Source organism: Augochlora pura, chromosome 7 (assembly GCF_028453695.1).
Source record: "Augochlora pura isolate Apur16 chromosome 7, APUR_v2.2.1, whole genome shotgun sequence".
Classification (NCBI taxonomy): domain Eukaryota; kingdom Metazoa; phylum Arthropoda; class Insecta; order Hymenoptera; family Halictidae; genus Augochlora; species Augochlora pura.
The window spans coordinates 32,926,358-32,951,876 of record NC_135778.1 but is presented as its reverse complement, the minus strand read 5'-3'; the positions used below and the strand labels follow the sequence as shown (position 1 = coordinate 32,951,876).

At 48.1% G+C, this 25,519-nt stretch overlaps 2 protein-coding genes across 15 annotated transcripts in view; one reads left to right on the top strand and one right to left on the bottom strand.

Annotated features, from left to right (window-relative positions):
* LOC144473278 (uncharacterized) overlaps window positions 1-25,519 on the bottom strand; it is a 159,281-nt gene that overhangs the window by 9,581 nt on the left and 124,181 nt on the right. For 7 of the 14 annotated variants that reach the window (XM_078187014.1, XM_078187013.1, XM_078187009.1 and 4 more), the window contains 13 exons: window positions 13,668-13,830; window positions 12,362-12,487; window positions 11,032-11,200; window positions 8,427-8,572; window positions 7,213-7,266; window positions 6,805-6,873; window positions 6,113-6,202; window positions 5,291-5,353; window positions 3,056-3,281; window positions 2,860-2,979; window positions 2,693-2,800; window positions 2,442-2,624; window positions 2,048-2,144 (listed from right to left, as the gene is read on the bottom strand). In XM_078187014.1, coding sequence (XP_078043140.1) covers window positions 2,048-2,144; window positions 2,442-2,624; window positions 2,693-2,800; window positions 2,860-2,979; window positions 3,056-3,281; window positions 5,291-5,353; window positions 6,113-6,202; window positions 6,805-6,873; window positions 7,213-7,266; window positions 8,427-8,572; window positions 11,032-11,200; window positions 12,362-12,487; window positions 13,668-13,830 — 1,614 coding nt within the window. The remainder of the gene's footprint in view (window positions 1-2,047; window positions 2,145-2,441; window positions 2,625-2,692; window positions 2,801-2,859; window positions 2,980-3,055; window positions 3,282-5,290; window positions 5,354-6,112; window positions 6,203-6,804; window positions 6,874-7,212; window positions 7,267-8,426; window positions 8,573-11,031; window positions 11,201-12,361; window positions 12,488-13,667; window positions 13,831-25,519) is intronic. The other 7 variants (XM_078187015.1, XM_078187019.1, XM_078187018.1 and 4 more) reach the window with 7 other exon arrangements.
* LOC144473260 (uncharacterized) lies at window positions 15,666-19,112 on the top strand. The gene is made up of 4 exons (XM_078186973.1): window positions 15,666-15,812; window positions 17,433-17,538; window positions 18,076-18,284; window positions 18,564-19,112. Exons 1-4 carry the CDS (start codon window positions 15,666-15,668, stop codon window positions 19,110-19,112), a joined length of 1,011 nt encoding a protein of 336 aa, XP_078043099.1.

The following is a 25,519-nucleotide window of genomic DNA, read 5'->3' as shown; positions in this document are numbered from 1 at the left end:
ATCATCTCGTAATCTTGTTCCTTCGTTTCAGAATAACTGTATTTTTCCTCCTTAAAGTCACAGCTAACACTGAGAATGATCTGACAAGGCCGACGACAAATCACGAATCCTGGTCACGCCCCCCTGGCGGCGTGGCCGGTCTTGCCATATCATATATACACGCTAAATGTATATAAAATAATATATCTATACTATTCAGGACACAGCAAACACTGAAAATATTGGTTGTGGGGGGGGGGGGGTTGATCAGGGTGGAGGGGGTCCAATGTCGCACAGAGAGACAAGTCGGAGGAGAGAGTTTTCACGCGGCGCCATCTTGTCCTTGATTTCGGTCGGGATACACTAGGTTTAGGTGATCGCCACTGTGTGAGAAAAAAAAAAGTATGAAAAAAATACAAACAGCCTAAACGAATTTCGTTTTCCTTTTTCACCCCGCACTGTCCCCTTCCCCCAATTTGGTGTTTCGTGGGCGGGCTCGTTTCACCGAAACGAGTCACGCGCGCGCGCTGTGTTCCCTGAGGAAAGGTTTACATTAGATTTCGTGCACAGAGAACTAGGATCGACTGAGGCGTCGAGGATGATGATCTGGAGGGCGCCCTTGCGGGCTTCTGTACCCCCGTTCGCGCGGACGTTACCGAACGAGGAGTGCGCGCCACGCTTCTTGCGTTCCCCATTGGTTGGGACAGCCGGTGGGGGAACTGGAGGGCGGTGCCGCAGTCCTCGCTCGCTAGCCGATCCACGCCGAGCGTGTTCCTCCCATTGCCAATTCGCGGTGCGGGTGTGGCCCGCGGGGACCGATATCCTCAAACGATGAGAGACAGACAGTTCCGTAAGCGTTCTCTGTCGCAGTCCTGGTCCCCCCGAACTGTCGCGACGGGGGGCCCCGTGTCGTACGAACACACGTGCGTATATACGATACGCATACAGAGCACACGAGCACGTATTACACGAATACAGAAAAGTATAGATGCATATATGCACGCACGTGTGTACATGTACATATACGGACACAGTATAGCGTCAAGTATACACCGGGCGGGAAACTGGGTGGTCGTAGTTCCTCTCTGAGCGAAGATAGAAAAATGAATTTTGGCATAATAGCGTTTATATATGGTGTCCTCGCCTTTACCGCCCTGTAATGTGGTTCTACCGTCGAAAAAAGATGGACGCTCAATGGCCGTTTTACGAGCTGCAGTTAGCGTCTGCATGGCTGCGATCAACCGCAGTCTCGCGCAAGCAGAGTTTTCTATCTTCGCGGACAGAGGGCCCAGTTTCCGGGCCCGTTTCGTAGCACACATACCGTGTGTAGACAAATCTCTAGATCACTCGGTGCATGCGCTTATTAGCATAATAGGATACGGGGTAAGCGGTGGTCGGACTTGATACACGTCATTGCAAGAGTTATAATACCACACATCGTTTTACTCGGTTAGGCCAAGAGAGAGAAAGAGATCTACAAAAGCGTGGAGTGGTGTCATCGACGTGTCTACTTCGCCGAGGGTCTTTTTTTGTTCATCGACAAATATCCAACTTGAAAGAGTAGGGGGTTCTTTCGGGCGGGGCCTGGGACTTCCGATGCAAACTCCAAAAGACTTATATCTCGAAGGGGGGGTGGGTGGGGACGCAGAGTGCACTTCCATTCGTTCATCGTGACTCGATCAATATATCACATTTTTAGGCAACTTGGGGACCGTTACGATCGAATTCGAATACCGTTGTTGCTTTATTCCTCGGGCTCGTCCGAGGCGCGACAAGAACTGGACGATCCGGAGGATCGTTTCGATCTGGAGGTTCCATGCACTGGGAGTAGCGGGAGATACGGGAGAGGCCTGGGACCACACGTGGAATACGGACAAATAAATAGACAGATAGATAGACAGACGAGAGATAGATATAGATATATCGATAGACTTCAGAGAGAGATAGAGAGAGGGAGAGAGAGAGAGAGAGAGAGAGAGTGAGAGAGAGAGAGAAAGAGAGAAACCGAAAGAGAAAAAGAATGGGAAGACAGAGAGCGAGCGAGCAGCCGGGGCAAGTGAAGCTTTACCTTGGAATGTTGGGCAGACGTGGGTGTGATCGGAGGCGTCTCCTCTGCGTCCACGCTCGTCGCGTTTGGTAATCGCTGCTCTTGCACCGACGCCAAGCTGTGGAAATGCAAAAGTAACGTGTCTCCATTAGTCCTCCTAGCCAGTAACCGACCGCTATCTACTACCCGCGAGATGTCAGTGTCGTTTCGGAATTTTTGCGCGCGATCGAACGGATGGTCCGGAGCCGAAGCCCGATAATCATCCGCCTTCTCCCTGTAACTATGCTCCTGGTCGAGACAGAAATTTCAAACTCGGCACGGGGCTCCCGTCTCGGCAAGCTGTCGACTCCACTGACGATTTAATTCGTTTATGCCCTTTGATGCCGTTAATAAGAAAAAAACAAATATTGTTTACCGTTTGAGCGTCACGAGAGTACCGGTCAGTTTCTTGCAGCGCCTTAACGCGGACTCCAGTCGCTCCGGCTCCTCTTTGAGGAACTTCTCCTCGCGCACGACCTTCTCCATCTCGGAGCTCAAGAGGCCCTTCAGGCCCTCTTGCAGGCCTGGGAACCGCACCTTCAGATCCGCCACCGTTTGGCTAAACAAACAAGAAACAGAAGAGCTAGCGAATGCTCGAGCTCGGTTGCTGCGTTCGCGACGGCCTACCTCGACTTGCTGAGGATCAAGGCCATGTTCTCCACGTCGGACATGTTGACTCGTGTTTTCCTGTTGATGACGTTGCCACGGAGTTCCTCCACCGTGCTCTCCAGCTCGCTGCGACCATAAGACCGTTAGAATGTGCAAGGGAAAACCGAGTTCTACGGAGTACTCACGTCAGATCTTTTTCCAGCCTCAGCATCTCCTGCTTGTAGAGGTCTTCCTCGCGGCTCAGTCGCATCTTCTCCGCGTCCCCAGCGCTCCAGGAGGCGTCTCCGCCAGATAATAACATTGCTCTGAAATGAATCATCGTAGCGTCAGCAACCTCATGGGATGAATATCGGGTGAATCAAGCCAAAGGTTTAATCATACCTGATGGTGATGAACGTGTCCCTGATGGTCTCTCTGACGGTGTGCGCCTGCGCCTGAGACATGCGCCTCAGGTTCCTGACTTCTTGCCTAAGGTCCTTCGCCTTCTTCTGCAGGCCTCGCAGCTGGTTGTACATTTCCGGCGTGAGAGCCAGGTCTCGGTAGACGTACTGACCGGCCACCAAGGCCGCTGGCTTCGGCGGAGGAGTCGGCTTGTGCCTGTCCCGCTCTGAAACCGTTCAGGCCAGGTTCAAACGGGCGCTTCCGGTCGATGGCTACCCATGGTTACCCACAGAAAAAGCTTCTCGGGACCCCGCCGAACCGTGCGAACCTTCCCTTTATTTCATCGCGGCGCACCATTTGCAATATCGAATACAAAAATTGACAGCAACGACACGGCAGTCGGAACGCGTGGCAACCCTGCAACGTTGCTATTATTCTCTAATGCTAAGAGACTGTTCAGGAGCAATAGTAAATTATCGATAAAAAGCAAAGCGAGTTTACTAAACGGTTGGTAAAAACAAAATTGCAGTGAGTCAGTAAAAATTAGGGGAGCCATGATTAAGACTATCGATTGAATTTCTAAGTTTCTCTGAAAACAAAATACGAATTTACGATTGCGAGATCTCCCGATCAGGCTTTCGCGGAGCGATTTATTAATCTTTTCTTGCTGCGGCCCGCTCCGGATAAACGAGCTCCACTTTCTAATAACGGACCGGACAGCTCTATCCTTGAACGGATCTCCTCGATTAGGTCACCGAAAACAATGCTCTCGTTGAATTCGGCGGCAGACGCCACTTGTCGCTCGTTAAAGCCAGACGCGTTTCGCACGATCCAACGGGCCAGGGGCGGGAAACGGAGTGTGGCGAGGGGCAGGTATATGGTAGACGGAGATAATAATTTCGTTGTCGCCTCGGGTGTCAGCGTTTTGATTGGCACGATGACGGAAGCGGTATGAGATGCGTGCGCGGCCGTGATCCGATGGCTTGGATTTCATCGTGGGCCCCCGGGGCTCTGGGGGCCTGATTGCATCCAAGATGGCGCGCGATCGGCAACGAGAAACCCCCTTTCTCTCGGCGGAATTGTTCTCGATATTATTTTCAAACTGATATCGAGAACCTCAACTTTGATTACTGTCGAAAGACTGATGTTTAACCCTTTGCACTCGAAGCCATTTTAACTTTAAATCTAAAAAAATTTTTGTGGCTTATAGCATTTCCATTTTATGTGACAAAACGTACTTGATACATATAAAAAACACTTTCACTGTCAAGAATTTTTGAAATCTAAACTTTATTAATATACAAATTATTTTGAAACGTTGGAGTTAACCCTTTACACCAGAGTTAAACACAAAGACATTAATAGAGCAATTGAGTAGATACAATACAAAATATTAAAAAGGTAACATGAAATTAAAAATGTCAATGCATTATTTTCAGTCTGTTAAAATTATTAAAGAAAGAATAAGCTTGCAATAGACGCAGACGGTATCTGTTTCGCAGAAAAATTCGCAGTCGTGTAAAATGGTCATTTGGGTCGGAGCAGTCGTTACGGGTATATGGTTAAAATAACCTCGAGTGCAGAGGGTTAATATGTATAAGTAAAATTTGGTAAAATTGTGTTGCGTAACTGTTATTGTACGACCGTTACTGTAATGAAGCATTAATTCGCATCAAGATTGGAAGTATGACTGTGCACGGCCCTCTTCTGGAAACTAATATGGCGGCCGTTCGCCGAGGCCAGGACTCGTTGGACAACAGCATTTTTATCCGCAAAATTATGCAATTCATAGAGTTGTACAACTGAGATTACCGAGACAGCTGCGTCACGTTCGAGAAAATCGAGCAGGTCAGCCGTCCCGCGACCAAATTCGACGAACTGTTCCTGTAACGCGGCATTTTATTCCCGGTCGCCATGAATTGTTGTGCAACGGTGCCGCGAGTTTCTCGGCGCGATCGCGCTTTCACGAAGCCGATGACAACGATGATCCCCGAATGAACGACGGGCAGACACCGAGGGATGATCGATGGAGAGACAGAGATGTATATACGATGCGTGGATGCGATCGAAACACAAGATGGCGGACGAACGACCGAACGGAAACGGAAAAAAATGAGGGGCGGGGGGGGGGGGGGGGGGGCAGACAGACGAATGCTTTTGTTGGAGGTGGTGACGAACTTGATTTGATCGACGAACCGATCGCGACACACATATAGAAACGAGATACGGGTTTACCTTGCGAAGACATCCTCGGCAACGTGGAGGATTTGATCGCCGGTTTCGTTGGCTTAGTGTCCGCTAGTCGTGGTAGGCATTGCACGAGAAGTTAGGTCAGAGATTATTACGTTAGTATTGTCCAATCCTCGACACGAGGGTTCGTCTCGTCCGAGGCCTGTCGAGGAAACGGTGGAGCGTTTTCGAAACTAATCGCACGATTATGACGCGGCCGATCGTGATTTCAGCAACCGGTTCTCGTGAACTCGCGGGAATCGGCTCGGTGCTCCAGCGTTTCGTCGTTCGATTTATCATCGGGTCGTTCTAGAGACTCGATCTTCAGGGAAGGTAGGTGCTCGGAGCGGAGGCAGCCTTTACAAACACGCTCGAAGTCGTCGATTTTTTCCACCCGAACTTAAGTATTGTGGGCGGGGTGACACGAAGGCGGAGCGTGAGGCGTTCCCATAAATAGGGGTTGGGTATCAAGGGCGGAACATAAGTTCATAGTAAATTCAGACTAATAGACTCAAAATCCAGACTATAGGATTCCATAGCTAGATCCATATCGTCACATCTATGGCCTCCTAAGTCTAGATTACAGAATTCCATGATTCGATCTCTAGTTTGAAACTCTCGGATCACTGAGTCTAGACTAATAGACTTCTAAATTCACATAAGTGGAAGGTAAATGTATTTCTCACTAGTGAAAGGCGTTCCTAAAGACAGGAGGCGTTTCCAAAGTCATGAGCGTTCCCAGTGTCAAGGAGCGCGGGGCGTGGCCTCGAGCGTATCGGTAAAATCGGTCTCCGCTGCATAAGAGTGCAAAGTGCGAATAATGATTACCTGCGTGTTGCGGGGAATGCTGCTTAGGTGAGTTCATGTCCGGTGGCTCGTCACTGAAGGACACTGACTTTTCGAACGACACCGACTTGTCTGGAATAGATGTTGATCAGCGTATTTTTGCAGTCCCGTGCCGGACAGGGTGGAAGCGTTGCAGCGTGCGCGACAAAACTTTTAAAGGAGCAGGGTTGTGGGGGCGGTGCTGACTTATCATTGCTGTGCTGTTATCATTTCAGGGGTTTTTGGGTCAACCGAGAATGAATTATATCGAGTGATTTCGTGAACAATAGAGACAACTAGGCTCGCATGGCATAACCTAAACGAGTGCTGGAACCGGCAGCGAAGCGAGAATGGTACTTTAGTGCATCTGGATCACCGTGTCTCGACAAACGAAGGAGAAATCATGCGTGACATGGTATGCGAATGTTTGCGGTCGGTGTGTAAATAGGGTTAATAGTTTCGTTACATTTGTCGAGCTACGGCGACCGAATGGTGATTGATCATTCAGTGTACATAGTGCACGGAGAAGAAACAAGCAGGATGGCGGGGATGCGTGTGAAACGAAACACAGAGGCGGCGTGATGTTACACAGCGTGCAGATGAGCACACACGGACGACCACACGATAGCTATATGCGAGAGGCGGCGATGCTTTTGGTGCTTAGAGGAGATACGTGGAGATCTTGTGAACCGCACCTTTGCCTAACTTTGGTGGTTTTACGTCAGTCCTTAAGTACGAGTCATCTGTAACGGCAGGTTGAGACACTTAAATTTTACAAAGGAGAACCGTTTTAATCACACAGTGGTAGAACGTAGGGCACTATTATAAAACATTATAATAACAACAGTAATCACATTATGCATTACGCGAGAGCGTGCACCACCGGTCGGACGCCGGATTAGCGATTTGACGGTCGTCTAGCCTTTAATTGTTCTAGCATGGCAATTACAAGTAACTTCGAGCAACTACATATTTTATGCTTCCCAGACGCCATTGCCGAGTGTAGCAATGGCCGTCCTCCGTCCGACGGTGCACGAGACTATAGCGGTCACAGTGATTCAATAGGAAAATAGAAGATAGAAAGAAGATGAGAAGAGACACACCTGGCAATGAGGCAGAGCTGGAACTAGAGTGTTTGTCGAACTCGTCCCCGGCGCCTGGTGTGCGCGTCAGTCGGAATAACAAAGCAGTTGTACAGCAGGGTTTATAGGAAAATTGTTAGGCCGTGCTTGCGACGCGTCGCAGCGGTGCCGATTGCTCCGCGAAAATGCAAAACGCATTGTCTTCCGACGGAGATCGGATCTCCGGTGAAATCGAATGAGCACTACTGCGACGGCGTAGACCACGGCACAAATTATACTCGTACGCTCCTTCGAGGCGCTACCTGGGCGGCTCGAAGGGCGGGGCCAGCTGCTGAGACGGCTGGTGGCGATGGGATTCTAACTTTGAAACTGTCCCGAGACTCCTTGGGCCGAGAAGATTAATTCAAAAAGTCTCGAGACGGTTCACAGGGGCCTGGGAAGTCCTGAAGATTTCGTGGATAACTCTCAATGCTAAAGCGTGCGTGTCAAACGACGATTCTAACAGCGCTAAAATGTTCAGGACCTCCGGTACTAAGTCTCAAAAGAGCACCGAGGTGCCTAAAGAAAACGCGGCGAGTCCCGCATAAATGTAAAAACGAAGATATGGTACTCAGGTCCCAGCGTTAGCTGTCCGGTAGCGCCGACCGGTCGATCACCTAGAAAAGTATCTAAAAGAGAGCGGAAGAAGTCGCGCAACGTGATGAGACAGACGTGGGTGTGACAGTGGGCGAGAGGGGCGGGGTTTGTCGAACGAACGGGATCGTAGAAGAAAGCGAGATGGGCGGGGCGAACAACATACACGGGCAGAGAGGCGTCAAAGCGTCGCAGAATGATTCGACTCGAACGAAACAAGAGGCTAACACGCTTCTAATGCGTCTAGTGGTGCGACGGGGGATGAGAAATCGAATGAGAAATGAAATATGCGAACGCCCGGGTCGTCGGAGGCGAACCGGTGGGCGGGACTGGGCGGAAACTCAAGAGCCTCGGAACAGAAAAGGGCGGGGACTACGCGGGCACCGGAGCTGGGCGTGGCCGAGTGGCTCTTCCCTCGGGCAACTACTCCGTGAACATTTATTCATTCTACGGGGCTACTAGAAAATAAATAAAAATATATTCATCGAAAATGCGCCCAGCCCCAGCGGAAACGGGGGGTGGTCCCTGCTCGGAGACCAGGTCCTAGGACAGCGCGGCTAATCTAGTTTCGTGAACTGGCGGATTTCGGCTCGGAAACGTACCTGGCGCCCTCGCGTAAGGGTCGCGACCCGCTGGCACTTGCAGATAATCCCTGGGTGATGGGCTCGTGTGAGGGGCGTGGGTCAGAGCCTTCTGCACAAGCCCCGTCAGGTTGGCCAATTGTCTCTCCATGTGCTCCACGCGTATCCTAGACGAAGGAAGAGCGAGCAGATTAGTCGATGCCACTTGGATCCGCTTGGCTGTTAGGTCCAACATTGCAAACTATGGATCTAGGGGATTGTGGTGCCTTCGAGAAGCGTATCGAGGTAGCAAAGGTAGATCCATTCGCAGACAGAGGGTTTGCTACCTCGCTATCGAATACCAGGAGACAGTGACGATGACTGACATTGACGATCTCGCGCAGGACCTTGGGTCCAAGGTTCGATGGCGAACTCTTGGATGGCCAAGACCGCGTGGGACTAGTCCTAAGGTCTACATGTCGTACATACATAAAAGCGCTCGATATGCATTCTCTCTACGATCGCTAATCGGCATGCTGCATTCCACCGATTCGCAGTTGAACTCGTGGAGTACCATCGAACGAACGATCCTGAAGGACAATGTTTGGGGTCTACTGTACCTATGACTAGCTAACCAAGTGCCCAAGGTCTATTGTTAAAGCTTACTAAGACCTAACTAGACTCTTCGCGCGGACATTGTCCTGCATCAGGGCTGGATCATCCTCCAGATCCAGGCCCGATTCCGTCCGTTCGACTGTGCTACATGGTTCAACGCGTGCCAACCAACTGATTGAAATTACCCGACGGTTCCGCGTTTCGATTCCAAACGCGGGGCCAGATATCTCTGCATGCTTCGACGCGTATTATACATGCATCCAAACGAACGACCAGCGTCCCGGAGAGGATTCAGCCTAACGAGAAAATGGTACAGAGCTCTGCGTGTGCACGAGTCTCCTCTCTCTCTCTCTCTCTCTCTCTCTCTCTCTCTCTCTCCATCTCTCTCTTTCCCTCTACCGGGTCAATGAAGCCTCCGTTCCAACCGATCGATGAACTCGAAACGTGTCGATAAACGGGCGAACATAAATAACCGAGCCGGGGGAGGCTTCGTGGAGCGTCGACCCGAGGGAGAAAGAGCGAGCTTTTCACTTTCCACCGACTGACATATACAGGGTGTACAACGCGGGAACAATGCTTAAACGCTTTTCAATCCTCGATTTTTCTCGTCCTGGAAGTTTCCTCCGCGAACGATGGCCGTAGGGTCTATGGACGACGCATTCGCAAGCGCATTCGAGTCAGATCAAAAGCGTTCGTACACCGACGCTGCGTTTCCGGCTTGGCGGGGAACTATCTGGGGTTTTTCTAAGGGAGCTCCGTGAAACGCGGCGTCAGATGATTCACTGAGAGACCGGATCGCATCGACAGAGAGCTCTACGTTCACTGATTTCGATTCTATCGACGTGTATAGACAAGGTGGATCGGTACCGAGTAGCGTCGTAGCTCTGACCACTGGGTGGCAGAGGTGGTGCCGCCCCTGGAGGAAACGGGGATCGCGGAGGACCGGATGGCTGACGGCCTGACGGTTTCACACCGTATAGGCTGTACGATTCCTCCAACAGCTCCGTATCGCTGCACCATCCACAACAGAGACACACGTATCCGCGCTATCAGCCATCCATGGTGACACGCGATCGGTCTTCCCCTCTGATCAACGCCGACCAGGTTGCACAGGGCGTTCAGACAATCCTACACTAGCTCATCTAAGACCTCGAAGTCCAGTGTTATGGTACGCCAACCTTCAGGCTTACGTAAGTCAAACTCTGGGATTCCATGGCGAGACCCCTAAATTCAGACTTAAGGAATTTAGGGATACCGTTGGATCTCAAGGTCCAGTTTCGTGAAATATAAACCTTTGGACTTGCGAACCCATAAGTTTAGATTCTAGGATTCCATGGTGAGGTTCCTAAGTTCAAACTTCAGGCTTAGACCTCAGTATCTGGTTTCATGAAACATAAACCTTCAGACTGATGGACCCTCAAGTTCAGGCTCTAGGATTTCATGACTTCAAGTTCAAACATACCACGACTTAACACTTTACCAACCGGTCATTCGGCCGTAAACATTACATCATTATACGGTAATTAAATCTATTAACATTTTTATACTTTCATAACATCAGCGATAAGCGATTTTCATCTTTATTTTATCTATTGCGAGAAGTATCTAATACATAAAAAATTCTACTAACTTACAGTAGAGCAATCTATCACTTTCACCTCAATAATAGATACTAAATTATTGGTTGTCACGATAAAAAGCCGATTTATAGTCTGCCGGTCGGTGAAGCGTCAAAGAACCACTAAGTTCACGTACTAGGTTTTCGCGTGATTTCACTCATAAATCTCCCTGTCTTCCCTTAACCATCGTCGTTGCCACCCTGTGCAATCCACGCGGCTCCCCCAGCCGATGAAAAAAGATTTTCCAAAGTAACGAATTCGTCGCAGAGACTTCGAGAACCCGGCGACCCAATTTCGGGTTGGATCGCGTCGACAGAGGGAAAGTCCGTCGGAGTATGAAATCAGCAAGGGTCTGGTTACCGTCCAGGGCCGTGGACCAGCCCCGTCGATAAGCATCAAGGAACTCCGGTTACCTGGCTTCCTCGTCGATGACCGGCGTGACGGTGCCCGAGTACTGGGAGTAGTACGGATCCTCGTAGCTGCTTCCGGCGCTGTAGGGTCCGGCCGGGTATCTTCCGGATCCGGAGCTGACGCCGCCGCCTCTCTCCGGGCTGCTCATGTAGCCGGTCTCGTGCAGTCGATCTGCGGCAATCGGGGAGTTTAGTGGGACCGCGGGTCGTCTACCACCGAGCGGGTGCACATCGACCCGTCGGTAAAACAGCGGGGTCGGTTACACACCGAGTACGGGGCGAAGGGATGCTTTACGGGACGTTCAAGAGTCATGGCAAGTTCTACGTTGCGGTGACACAACCGGGGGTTCACTAGTTCGTTACTGAATGCCACGCGCTGGGAGGGTCAATTGTGCGTGTGTCGCAGGGTAATTTCGGGTCGCCGAACCGGTCTAGTTCGGTTGGACACAGTCGGGTCTGGTTTAGTGCTAGGCCACTCGATTAGTTTTCCCATGCCCCTAGGTACTTTGGTTACAGGGTAGACAAAATCCGAGGGACGACTAGCTTTTGTTAATGGCGCTAGGGATTCCTAGGTAATTCAGTTTGCGGGGTATACCCATTTACATGAAGGGATAGTCATCTCTACTGCTACCGGAGCTACAGGTGGATATAGGGTCCCTAGAAGCTTCTACGCAGGGTTCGGAGGTTAGAATCGTGGTTTCATTTCGAACACAAAGACTGTGTCCCTGGGTAAAGTTTAGCGTTCTTCGGTTTATCCGAGGCTGCGCCGTCAGCCGATCCGAGCCGAGTCGGTTGCACTAATCCAGACCTCGGTGTGCCTCGATGCTTGCTGCCACAAGACAGAGACGCAGCACTTCCACGACTATTTCTCGAGCCAGTGTGCCAATTAGGGTATTCGTTTGCGACCAAACCGCCTCCGTGTAGTCGAGCCAGACGCTCGCCCTCTCGATCCGTCGAGGAAACGACGACGCCCGCGAATCGACTGGAACGATTCTCGACACCCCGCGGGACACACGGGCGTCCTCGACCCGGTTTCATCGGGACGGGCCTCGATCCAGTCGTATTGTTCCGACAAGGACGCGCCGGCACCGCGCCGTTACGGATCCGCCGTCGAGAATCGTCGAGTTGGTTACCGCGCGCGCGCGAATCACGTTACGAGAGGCAGAGGGCACCATGATCGAGGGAAAGATGAAATGGTCTCAACTTGTTCCCGCGACGAGAGTTCGCGTATCGATCTATCGATCTTTCCCGTTCGTTTCGTTTCGGTAATTTCGTTCTCCCGAATAGTCCGTCGGTTTTTCGTTCTTCTTCGTTTAAGGATAACTCTACTGACCTGCTATACTATAGAGGGAGACCGAGCTGTCTCTAGAGAAGCGAGCCGAGCCCCCGAGGCTTCCAAGGGGACTCTTAACACACTGGTAGCTGCGAAGCGGCTTGGCCGGCGGCACCCCGCCACCACCTATCCAACCGTCCGGAAAAACCAAACAAAAACCAATGTACCCAGCTGTTTCGGTTCAAGCCGCGTCTCTCCCTGACCTCGTCCCTTGCCACACGAGCGGCTCCCATAGTGCTCATCCTACCTAAATCACCTGCACCAATCGTCCACAACTACTCCCGTGTACGTGCGTCTGCTTCTATACATCGCAAACACACCCCTATACTTCTGTTACCGCTCGCCTGGTTTCCCCTATGCTTACGGTTCTAGTGATTTGTCAGTTTTCGATATCCTAGGTTCTTTTCAATGTTTACACCACGCTCTAGCTACAGCGACCTCAATGTCGTTGCGTTACAAACAACATATCAAAGTCTACGGCCCTAGGGATTTTCTTTAGTAAGAAGCACCGCAGGTTGCTGAGCACTATGAGAGTCGCCACTGTAGATTGCTACTTCCATCGCTCGGTAGCAAAGACGTGACACGAATGATCGTCGACGATCGCGCTCGCGCCGGTAGGATCTACGCGGATCGACGAGGCAACGGGCGGGTCTCGTGCTAGCAGTCCTGGCGTCGAAAGCTTGGATAATGCGAACAGGATCGCGGGGAAAGGAGGCGTTTGGCTGATGCGAGTCAGCGAGCAGAGGTTGACCGTGTTTGCGAAACGTTGAACCACGATCCATGAACTGTGATCGTTCTCGCAAGTCAACCGGAGCTCGTCGACGAACCCGTTACTCGATCGATCTTCGATCGTCGCTGCAGGCAGAGTCGAATGGCGGGGTTAGCGCGTGCAGGTGCGTCGAACCTGGTCGTTCTCGAGGTCGTATCTATCTCGAGGTCAACCAGAAATGACGTTGTATGAGCTGGCGAGTCGTGTGAACCGTTGAAATCGGAAAATCTCGGCGATTCGTGTCCCGGCGATGCCCGGGTCAACTTTGACCGGAGCCGTGGAAAGCTTAAATTGGTTACGTATCGAGCGATCTGTGCGATATTGACAGAGTTAGCGGTCCAGATTGGCCCAGGCATCGATTGTTACATGGCGGGGCAAATGACCGCGGACCGAGGTATCTAGGGAAAGATTGTAGTAGCGTGGGTAAGCATGAGGGGTGTTAGTTCAGGCGCAGAAGCAGCGATCTCTCGCGGCAGTCGTTCAACCGAGTCGTGGTTTCGCGGGAACAGCGACGACGTCCCTGAACTTCCGGCATACCTGATGTAGCCAGAGGTTTCGGTTGCGTGGGCGTCGCGGTCGGACCGCCCACGACGGAAGACGCCGCCGGGCTGTACGCCCTCATCAGCTGGCCGCCACGGGGCAACGTGCTGCTTCCGCCGACGTAGTAGCCGCTGCTACCGGAAGTCGAATTCTTCGCCGTCTGGAACATAAATCATTCGTTTTCCTGATTAGTTAACCGTCACGGTGAAAAATACCGTCCGGTGGACCGTGAACATTTTCACATGCGAGTTCGACTATCCGAAAAGTTTCGTTTCGTAATTAGTACATGGGTATGTATGCGCCTGCGTAACCCGGGAAGATATCGAAATTATATTTGCAGGATTGTGCAACCGTCTCGATGGAAAAGGTCGATTATAGGTAGAAAGTGATCGAAACGGTTCGCGTGTAAATAACCGGCGTCCGATAGCGGTTTGAAAAACCTCAAGGTAGTTGCCGCGCGGTTAGATATCGCTACAACCGCCGACGGATCGAGAAACGTTGCAAAAACGGAATTGTGTTCTCGCTTTCCCCGTCAATCTTGATCTTGACAGACATTTGCAGGATCGAAATTTCCCCGGGACCAGTTCCGAGCTTGTTCTTCGTCAATAATCGATCAGGAGGCTATTATCCTTTCAAACGCGTTCGTCGAATAGCGTCGATCCCGCTGTTCGTCGTGCCAACAATAAAATTATTAACAGGCTATAAATTCCAATTTTTGTTACGACGTAGGTGGTGAATCGCTCGAGGGATAGTTTAGAAATATACGAATTAGCATAGAAACTGAGTTTCCATGGTTGCGTGCGATCGCCGCGGTGAAAACGGCAACGAGAAAGGGAAAAGATGCGCGCCGGTTGGCAATGAAAACGATACGGGTCGGTAATGGGGCCCCGAGTTTCGTCCCCGCGGTGAACCGTGTCCCTTAGCCGTCAGCCATTTTACGGCCCATAAATCCCCATGGATGCCCGCGATTCCCTGCTGTCTCTCTTACCGGGAAGACTTTCGAGATTACGAAAGCGGAGCCTGGCTAGTGCTTGTTTCTGTGTTTCTAATTCGTATCGGCTTCGACCGACACCTCGTTTATTACCGAACCTTCGCGTCAACAACTTGAAACACGTAACTCGCCGTGATTATGCAATCCCGGCGTATCGCGATTACGCTTTCCCTGTTTCTTTTTTCGACCAGCCGGGCGCTCGATCCGGGATGAAAAAATGCGTGCCGCGTAACGAGAACACTAACAAGAACAAAAGAACAAAAGAACGAGAAAAACAAACCGAAGGTAACTAGGCGAATCTGCATGAAAAAAACTGAGACGAAACTATGTAGGTTACTTTTCTATGAGACTTATGGTCTTCGAGAAAATCGGGTGCAAATATGTGCGGCTGAGACGAGGTCGGAGTTTCGACATCCGCGCGGACCGTGATTTCAAAGCGAATTACCTCGCCAACGACGCGTTCAATGAAAAAGTTCTACGGCACGTTTTCGATGCAGTTTTTTCGCGGTGTTTCGAACAGCGGTGCCTGTTCGCGGGGCAGCTCGGCCGATCGACGAGATACGCAACGTTACCGGTCAAGGGGAACGCCGGAGCACCACTTCCAGGCTTTTGCTCCGTGAAGTGTGACGTCCGATATATCGGGGGGATGAGCGACGGTCGCGTTCCCGGACTTCCGCCGCGCGGAATCAAGGTGCGGGTTAAACGACCGGTTCGGTTCGGTTCTCCGATCAACCGCCCCTCCAGTATGGCCGCTCGAAATCGCGCGGCTGAACCGGCCGGCCCTGTTTAGTATGGTGTACTCGCGCCGAGTGCTCGCCGCACTGTCATCGTGCCTCCTCTTCGACTTCTTCTGACCGCGCATAATTCTAAGTAGAATGGAACGGACAAACACGGCTCCGACGAACACGCTTTCCGTCTGAGAACCTCAACGATAAATTGTTGCTCGGATGGCGAAGGGGATTCGAACCTGAAGACCTGCGAACAGGGGATGATTCTTTGTCGAGATGGCTGGGAGGGCTGCGACCGTTTTTCGAGGGTGCATCGTTTTCTTCCTGCTGGCTCGGTGCACGTCTATTTTGGACCAGCCGCTGCAAGGGCCCCGTACTACCCCCATGCACAAGGTGGTGCTCACTCAAAAGGGATACATACAGGTGAGACCTACCCTTGGCTACTATATTTAATTCTATGGTTCTTGTGCGAATTTTTGAGGAATTGTTGTCATCGTGACGAAGTGCGAACCCTTCAGAATTAATTTGCTTATCGAAACAGTGCTTGTGGATTTTTTTTGTACCAGACTGATTAATTATAATCAGGCTGCGAATGTTTGAATAAAATCAATATTTTCCAAGACGATTGCGAGAATTAATATTAAACAGTGTTATTGAATTCTTCTTGTAGTTTCACAATTTCCTATCTCAGCTAATCAATTTTGCTATAGACATCTAAAATCCGCAGTCAGATTATATTACGTTTACGAAGTCAATTAGAGAAATTCCAGTCGAAGAGAAATTCTTGAGCTTTGCATTTATTAAGCGAATATTTGATAAGCCGATGAGCAAGATTACAGTTCTGTATTCGAGTAACGTTTTCATCGTGCCATTAAAATGTCGATGAAATTGGTTTGATTAAACCCGATCAAATTTCATTTTCCACAGCAAGATTTCCAATTTTTTTAATCGTCTACGAGGTGCCTCTGGCAGATTTAGGGGGTTTTTCGATCGAACAAAGTGCGACGAGATCCAATGGAAACCGTGTTGCAGTGATAATCCCGAATTTGCAACTGGTCCATTCGCGTTACGAAATTCGCCGGTGTTCAAAGAAAGCTTAGAAAGCGACCGTTCGCACGCGATGCCCCTGATCTAGTTTCCCGCTTGTTACGCGTCGCAGTCTCTCCGCCAATGGAAAAACGGGTGGCAATGAATTGACCGGCAATTTCGACACCACGTGCCGATACCATAAATCGAGGCTCGTTAACGAATTTTCCCAGAGGAAACTGCATACCATATAACGACGAAATAATTGCCCCAGAAATGCAAATAACCTTTTTTTTCCACTGGAACAAATGTCTCTTTACAGTTCAAAGTATGTAGTTTAACAACACATATTCGATTTGGTAATGAACAATATTGTTCTTCCTTTATAAATTGTCAAAGTTCCCTTAAAGAGGGATAATGAAAACCCTTGTAAATCCATATTTGAATTCCGCGCCAGATTCTGCCCTCCTCGTTACGAAATTAGAAATAGAAAAATTGTTTTTCCATAAATAAAAGTATGCACTTTCTCGATCTATATCTAATTTGGTAATATAAAGTACAGGTTTTCCTATAAATATTACCAAAAAGCCCTGAAAATTCACGTTCTGATATAAATTCTTACAATTGAATTTTTCATTCCCGCGCCACATTGTCCAACCATTAGCGCGATATTCGAACAAAAAAATTTCCTCGCATTCGTTGGAAGTACGTACTCGAACGACCGACACCCATTCCAGCAAAAAGCGACACCGGTATTCTCGTAAAAATTGCCGAGGAACCCCTAAAACGCGCGATCTAAAATACGCCCTCGTAAATCCATATTTAAAATCGCGCGACTTTCCGCGCAAATTTTCGAACGTCCGCGATCTTTCCCCCCATAGTTCGAGCCACGCTGTGTCCAGTAAAACAAAAAAAAAAAGCAACACCGCCATTCGCGTAAAAAGCGGTCGAAGAGCCCCCGTAAAATTTAGGACGCCTGGTAAACCGGATCGTTAACCTAAATCGACGTGATTCCAGTTCCTCAGATGGGAATTGCCGGTGCCGGAGCTGACTGAGTTCACGTTCTGCCTGTGGATGGAGTCCGTCGACCTTACTCACCCCCATTCTATCTTCTCCTACTCGAGTAAGTAATCGGGGAGGGGGGAGTTGGGGCGGAGGGGTGGGGAAAAGCCGGATCCGATTTTCCGCGAAACGGAAACTCCGGGATGCAATCTCGCCGGAATTTCATTCGCCTACTTTTCGAACTGGGTTCGCCGAACCCGGACAACTTCTTTATTGGACTTTTTTTTTCCCCCTCCATCGGAACACCCGTTGCCCCAACGCGCCCAACGCGCGCGGCGGTCTTTTATTAATTTTGCGCCGCGTGTATCGATAAACGATACCGATCCCCCCTCCGCGGGAATCCAAGCTCGAGTTTGCGAATTATTTCTGCATAGTTTATTCCTGATCGCGATTTAAATTCGCGACACTTAGCCGGCATCGTTCAAATTTATTGATATTCTTTTTAATTATTTTACGCGTAATCTCGACTTAAAGTCGAATCATTTCCCGCTATGATTCAAATTTAAACAAATCCTCGCTCGGTATCGGAAGCGCATTAGTCTTTGATTCGGTAACTTTCTGGAGATTGGGGGTGTTGATTATTTCTTCGACGCGACAGAGAACGAGAAGGATCGGTTGGTGCGCGCGTGGATCTCGCCGCATGGTCGCAGCGTTCACCTGGAGATCGGCGGGACACAGGTATTCGCAGCGCCGACCGACATTCACGAGAACCGCTGGTACCACCTGTGCCAGAGCTGGGAGAACCAGGCCGGTCGTTACGCTTTGTGGGTGAACGGGCAGCTCTGGGTTCAAGGTCGCTCCGAAGAGGTTCGTAAGCATCCGAGATCCTCGCCTAAGAACCGTCAAACATCGAGAAAATAGCTCGGGAATCGGAATCCTTTCGGAATCGGGAAGGGAATCTTTCCCTCGAATTAAATGCTCATTGATCGACAGACCACCGAAGACTGGGTCGAAAGTGACCTACACCCTTTTCGTTTTATCATTATAAACACCCTATTCGCATTTTCCATTGCAAAGCTATTTTGTCACATATTCCATTAAAAACAATTAAATAGATCGTTCTAATAAATCACCGATCATTTTCAGACAATCGGCCACGTGATCCCAAGCAAAGGAGACATAGTATTAGGCCAAGAGTACACTGATTTCGACAAGGGCCTGGAGGACGGGATCGAAGGATCGGTCCTGGGGTTCAACCTGATCCTAAAATCAGCCTTCGATCCCCTGAATAATGATCCGAAGGATCCAAGGTTCGGTCACGTGCCGATCGACGCGTTTCCGAGGATTCCCCCGAAACCGATGCACCGGAGCATTGTCTACGCGCCGAGGACGATCTACAGGATCGTGCCGATTAGATCGCCGAGGATCATCAGATCGATCGACGATCTTCTCGGATCTAGGAGTCCCTCGAAAGCGACCAGGATCGAGAATATAGGATCGCACGGTAGGCCCGGCTACCGGAAACAGCCCTTGGGCCAGCAGCTGGTGCAGTTGACCTACGTCAGGTGCGAGATCGGTCGCGGCAGTCCTTTCATCGGAGGATCTTCGATGCTGATCTCCTGGACCAGGACACCGGTCCGCATTTTTGGCGGGGCGATCGTCAAAAATGTTCGCAGCAAGTGCGGGGACTTCTAAGCTTGCAGAGAATCACGAAACACTTTCTAATGAAAGACGTTCGGTTCGTTCATGATTAGGGAAATAATACTTCTGAGGTGGCCAGAGCGTTGTAGATTAGGGGTGTCTAACCTTTTAGCCTCTATTTCTGGGCTACAATGAGAAAAGATGAGCTGTTTTGAACCAGAAAAATATCTGGATTTCAGGAACATAGGTTTTTGAAATAGTATATGGACTGTCAATATCTTTGTCTTGTTTGCCACTTGGTAAATATAATTTTTAAAAAAAGTAGTTACATATGGAAATAAAATTTAAAATATATTTGATAAAGCGTTTTAAATATATTTCAAATATATATGTAACTACTATTTAAAAAAGGTTTATTTGCCAAATACTATATTGCGTGAGAAAATAAGAGTATTCCTAGTCCATATCTCAAAAGTCTATCTTATATTATAATATAAAATATAATAAATAATATTATATACATAATATATTATTACAATATAAATATAATTTAAATTTATTTATAAATTTTAATAATTTAAAATCTACTAATCTATGATTTCTTTTTCTTGTAAAGACAGCAAGCTAGTTTTACATTTCAGTTGACATTTTATAGATAAAATTGCATTGTAAATTTTATTTATAATTAGAAGAATAGCTAGAAGTCATAAATGTGATATTTGAGTGGAAGATGTTTTCGTAATTCGAAGCGGATACGCGGAAAAGTAAGAAATCCGTGCAATGCCACGCATTACGCGAGGACAACGTCGATCCGCGTTTCGCAACAGTTCTCACGAGCCCGCATCCGCGAATCCATTTAGGGCGGCGTTTCTTTCAGCGTCATCGGCTCGCGATTTCGAGGGGAACTGCGGAGGCCATTTTTCTCTCGCTCGCGGGAATTACGAAACTCGACGGCCGTTCTGCGGTCCCCAGCAATTGTCCGCAATTTAACAAGACTTTTTTCGTCGTTGTACGGTACGTGTGTGTATTATTCTGTTGTATGTACAGTCGCTCGCAAAAGAGGCGTTATTCATTCACCGTGGATACGTAAACTGAAGGATAGAGGCTTTTGGCCCGTCTTTTTGCACGCGGTGCTTGGACACTGTATTCGAAATGTGCGGGTCTGGTAGTTTTATCTTTTACGTGTGGATTAATAAAATCAAAAAAGTCGGATGTTGGACCATTACTTATAAAACATTCCGTACATTATACATATTTTAAGTACTAAGTAATTGTATGAGTTCAATTATCTTGTGTTTGGTCTGCATTCTTTTATCATGCTATAGAATCCATTAATATATCAACTCCATTTTATTTTTAATTATTGAAAACTTATTAATGATTCTTGAATTACCAGTCTTGATTATTCAGTCGCATGTATTTGTAATTTTAATTAGATGTAAAATGTTATTTATAAATAAAATTTATTTCTACATTAAAATCTAAAGAATCGATGGAAAATAAAAGGCAATACTTAGAAAAACGGTGTCCGTTTCAAAATATTACAAGCTGTCCCAACAACATTATAATTACAAGATAGAAGAATTGAGACCTCCAAGGGCTACGGACTATCATTTTATTAATTACGCTTCTCGGACCTCTAATTATGAAACGCCCTGTAGATGCATACTCGGAATCATAACGCCCACTGTTACGGGCGCGTTCCCATCGGAGACTAATCACGTTCTCGTCTAATGACATCGCAGTCCTCAGAAATTAGCGATCGACGCAGGCGTGGTCGTTCGATAACAATGAAACGCCCTGTACCACAAAAGGCCAGGCAGAAAAGGTTGTAATTACCACGCGATCCGGGCCAATCACGACCAAATCGGAAATTTAATCTGCCACGACCTGGTATTAGAGAAGTCCAAGATACCGGCTCGCCTAATGATCGTTACGTGGATCACGGGCGTTTCGAGAAACTTGATCGCAGCCGCGTAGATCACGTAAGTGGCCCGAGCTAGCTGGAACGCGATCATTTGCGACACATCGCGCGATTTTTATTCCGCCCGGCTTTCTCGTTTCGGTAGCAGACCCTCAGAACCCATGGATCGCTCGCCGAAGGCGATCGAGAGAGATCGCTGGAGGGGGGCCGGAACGTCGCTCCGTTTCAACCCAGATACGGTGTCGTTGGCGTCGCGATCAATACTCCCTCGGAGACTTCTTGCGCGTCTATCCGCCATAATTATTATGCAATCTGTTCGCTGTCCATTATGTAAAATGGCCGCGACGTTCCGGCAACTTCCGTCCCACGGAATATCGCCGCTTAATTGATCTTCGATGGCTCCTAAACCCGACATTGTTCTCGTTCAATCCGCTTTGCATACCCCGCAAGAAGTCCGATTAAACGAGCACTGTACATTCCTGCAGTAACGGAGTCGCCCACCTCGGAAGTTCGACCGCGTCCAAAGAAGTTATTACCACGTTTTTGCGAACTTCACGCAGCTTTTATTACAAAGGCCGAGTGAACAAAGGCATTTGTCTAACAATATCCTGCAGAAACTTCTCGGAGGACAGAATAATCGTCGGGAGAGGATTTTCGAGGTCCGCCATCTTGGGAGAGCTATCGCAGCGCCGACAACCCTCGGAAAAATTAACGTATTTTTACGGACGAATATTATTGTTTCAGATTAAAATGCATAGGACTATAGATTGCGAGTGTCTACTCTGTTGAATTTCTGAAACTTGTGATGTTAAAATGCGAATGATGGATGTTCGTCGGGAATGTTGTGGCGCATAAATATGCCCCAAAAAGGGCCGTGGTTTCGCCGGCCGGCGTTTCGGTGAAAGTGAAAGTGGATCCGCGCCGGTGAAACCGAAATTCGCTGTCGTTGCACCGGCGGGCGGCCTCCATAGATCTCTAGATGGTAGATAAATGTCGGCTCTGTCCTAGAACGAGACCGAGAACTGAATTTCAGGGTCGTTATTGGCCGACCCGGCCGAGAATATCGCGGCGGTCATGCGTCGAACACGGGACACGTAATCAAACCGCGTTGAGAAACGTTCTCGATGAGGTGAAAGTTTCGGGACAGGCAGACATCCTGGTCGAACGGCCGCTGGACCCGAGATCCGAACAACGGATGTGGCATTCCCGGGTTGCGCAACAACGCATCTGTTACATGCGTACCCGGTCGTGCGGCGGTTTAACAGGACCGGCCTGTGGTAACGCAAACAAAGACCTCTCTTGGCTAATCCATTTGCAGACCGGGACTCGTGTAAGGAAAGATCGGGTGAAAACTTGGAACACGGTTTTTCCGCGATCGCAGATTAGCCAGGGAAATTGTACAGGACCTTTCAAAAGTACCGTCTCGAAATGAAATTTTATAAACTGTACCAGTTAAGAGGTACGTTTCACTCGAAATAAAACTGCGAAGGCAGAAGCCACTTAATATTGCGACTACTGAGAGCTCCAGAAGTGATCCGGCATGTAAAAATTGTTACAAGAATTATTTCTTGTGAAACATGCAGATTCGAAAGTTGATTGAACGTCAGGGAAAAGAATGTGGACTTGGAAATTTGATTTTAACGTAGAAGTAAATTAAACATCGTGTGAGAATAATGTGAGGTTGGAAATTTAATTTAGAGATTACAGAGTGTTCCAGAGTGTCTCATTATATAGAAAATGTTACAGAAATTATTTTCTGTAAGGCATGCAGATGAAGCTGATTACATTCAGATAAAAATAATGCGAGGATGGAAATTTAATTTTAAAACTACAGGCTGTTCCAGAAGTAACTTAGAATATACAAAATGTTACAGAAACTATTTACTGTAAAATAAACAGTTTTACAAGTTAATTAAAAATCAAGTAAAAATAATATGACGTCGAAAGTTTAATTTTGAAAGCTACAGGCTGTTCCAGAAGTAGCTTAGAACATACAAAATGTTACAGAAACTATTTACTGTAAAATAAACAGTTTTACAAGTTAATTAAAAATCAAGTAAAAATAATATAACGTCGAAAATTTAATTTTGAAAGCTACAGGCTGTTCCAGAAGTAGCTTAGAACATACAAAATGTTACAGAAACTATTTACTGTAAAATATATAGTTTTACAAGGTGATTAAAAATCAAGTAAAACCAATATGACGTCGAAAGTTTAATTTTGAAAGCTACACAGTGTTACAAAAGTAACTGACCATGTATAAAATGATATTCTGCTACCTAAAAAATGTATGACACGGATGCACCTGATTTTATTGCAACCAAATACTATATAAAATTACAAATCACGCATACGAAAATTAAAATCCGAGCCTTAAAGGTTGTTCGAAGAATAACGAGCGCGTCTGCAGTTTCTCCATGAAACAGGATTTTCTGCAGCTGTCAATGATAATAGAAAACAGGTATGTTACGTGATCGACGGCACCCGGCGGTCAGAAACGCATCGGAACCGGAAGTCGCGACACCGCGACAGAGAAGAAAGTATCAGCGCGCAGAACGCACACGCAGCCAGGTGGGGAGGACCCGGTTCGAAAACATGTTGGCCGAGAGAGGAAAAAAAATCGGCTCCCTCCTCGGAGAAGGTGCGAACGGTGACGCACCGAGAGGCATAGGGGGGCCTTTCTCCCTCTCGGTTTTGCTTTCTGTCGCGCCGTCTGCCGGCGCCTCCTTTCTCCACCGGAAGGAAGGACGGCTGGAGAGGGAACGGGGCACAGCGAAAGGAAGACTCACCCTGGAAAATGAAAGTCGATTCTCGCGTGTGTAATGGAACGAGGCGCAGAAATGCGATCCCTGCCCGGAATTAATGTCGCCCGCGTTCGTCCTTTCTCGCGCGGCTTTTTCACTCGGCCGACGGCGGAAAACGCGGTTTGAATTCGAGCCGGTTTCCCGCCATTAACAATGCCGCGCGGAAGATCGACGCTTTCGAAATCGCTCGCGGAATCCGCGGCGATGGAACAGCGAGGAAAGCGCGGTTTCTAGGCGATAATAGATCGCCGATCGATCCGCCGTTCTCCGCCGATTCTATCGTTGACAAATTCGACCGACCTGCGCCGGAAGGAAATCTGCGGTCGATAAATCCTCGATCGACGAGTTCCTGGTCGCGGGAAGAGGCCTAACGGGCGATCAGAGAAAGCTGAGAGGAAGAGGACCGTTCCAGGCGCAGGAAGCACGGGGGTCAGAGGTCTGCTCGCTCGTTTAGGAGGATCGAGCGGTCCGATCGGGCCCGGATTTCTCCGGTGAGGGGGCTCGACCTCGGTACACTTTGCATGGACCTCCGAGCGAAATTTTGCAATTGTTCCCCTTTAACAATTGCCGGCCGCCGCGAAACAGAGAAATAAAACGGACGAGCACTCTGTGAACCCTTTGTACTGCATTGGCGTCGGCACGGTGACACACATATCGCCTCTCGCAACCCACAGGCGTGAATCATAATTATTGGCGATCGTTTTTTTGCCAATTATCATCTCTCGAATACGCCCGCCTCTGTTCGAGAACTTTTACGCAAGAAACATTCTCGGAATGAATTCTTTTTCTTGAAGGACGAAAAGAATATCCGCGTCGATTAATCGGATTTAACACTTGACGAAACGAACGGGGAAATCTCGCACTTTTAAATTTCTTAATTCTATTAAGATCGATGTTATATAAGTTTGTTTTGCAATTTTAGTTTGATTGAATAGAATACTTCAATTTTATGACAGTTCTTTAAGCTTTTAACGTTGCCGAGAAACTGTTAATAGTATTTCTGTTTTTAAATGCCGGTCGCTAATTGTTTAACACTAGAATTACCGAATCATAATCGCAACTAATGTATATTGCTTCATAAAATTGAGAATATAGTAATTAATGCTTGGATAAAAAATAATATATAAAAATTTCTCTTAGTAACATTCTTCTAATATCGGGAACTATAAAATAAAAAGATTTCATATTTGTGTTAACAAGTGAGAGTTTATGGTTACTCAGATTGCAGAGATACATTTACGAGTTATTTATTTAGAATAAATGTTTTATCGTTAATTTTATTGACTAATTATAAAACAGTTGCCTTTAGTGCTCCGTAAGTACGGCGTCATAATAAGGAATTATAAAGTATAAAATAAATTCAACGTGAAATTACGTGCGGCATACTGAAAAGCATGGAAAGTTGTGTTAAATAATGTAGGACGTGGGGATGGTGGTTACGTGATTTATAAAACAATAAGATAGAGTGTCATAATATAAGGAAGACGTTCTGGCGACACTGATAGCGTGACTGCCAGCAGCTCCGTGGCGCAGGGTGGTTCGAATCCCCATAGAGCCGAGAAGAATTATATGTATGTATATGGCGAATGATGAAAGACGGTTATTGGACGATGAGAGATGTCTAGAGATTATAGGAAACGATGGTTACACGGTGTCCCGAAATGATATAGAAAGCTGTAAAGTCTGTAACTAAGAAATATGATGGAATGATGTGGGAAGAGGGAAGAGAAATG

Bases quoted from the DNA above. Each gene is read 5' to 3' on its own strand.
- LOC144473260 (XM_078186973.1), top strand. From the start codon at position 15,666: ATGGCTGGGAGGGCTGCGACCGTTTTTCGAGGGTGCATCGTTTTCTTC. The intron at 15,813-17,432 runs GTGAGACCTACC...ACGTGATTCCAG, and splicing joins CTCAAAAGGGATACATACAG to TTCCTCAGATGGGAATTGCC. The intron at 17,539-18,075 runs GTAAGTAATCGG...TCGACGCGACAG, and splicing joins TTCTATCTTCTCCTACTCGA to AGAACGAGAAGGATCGGTTG.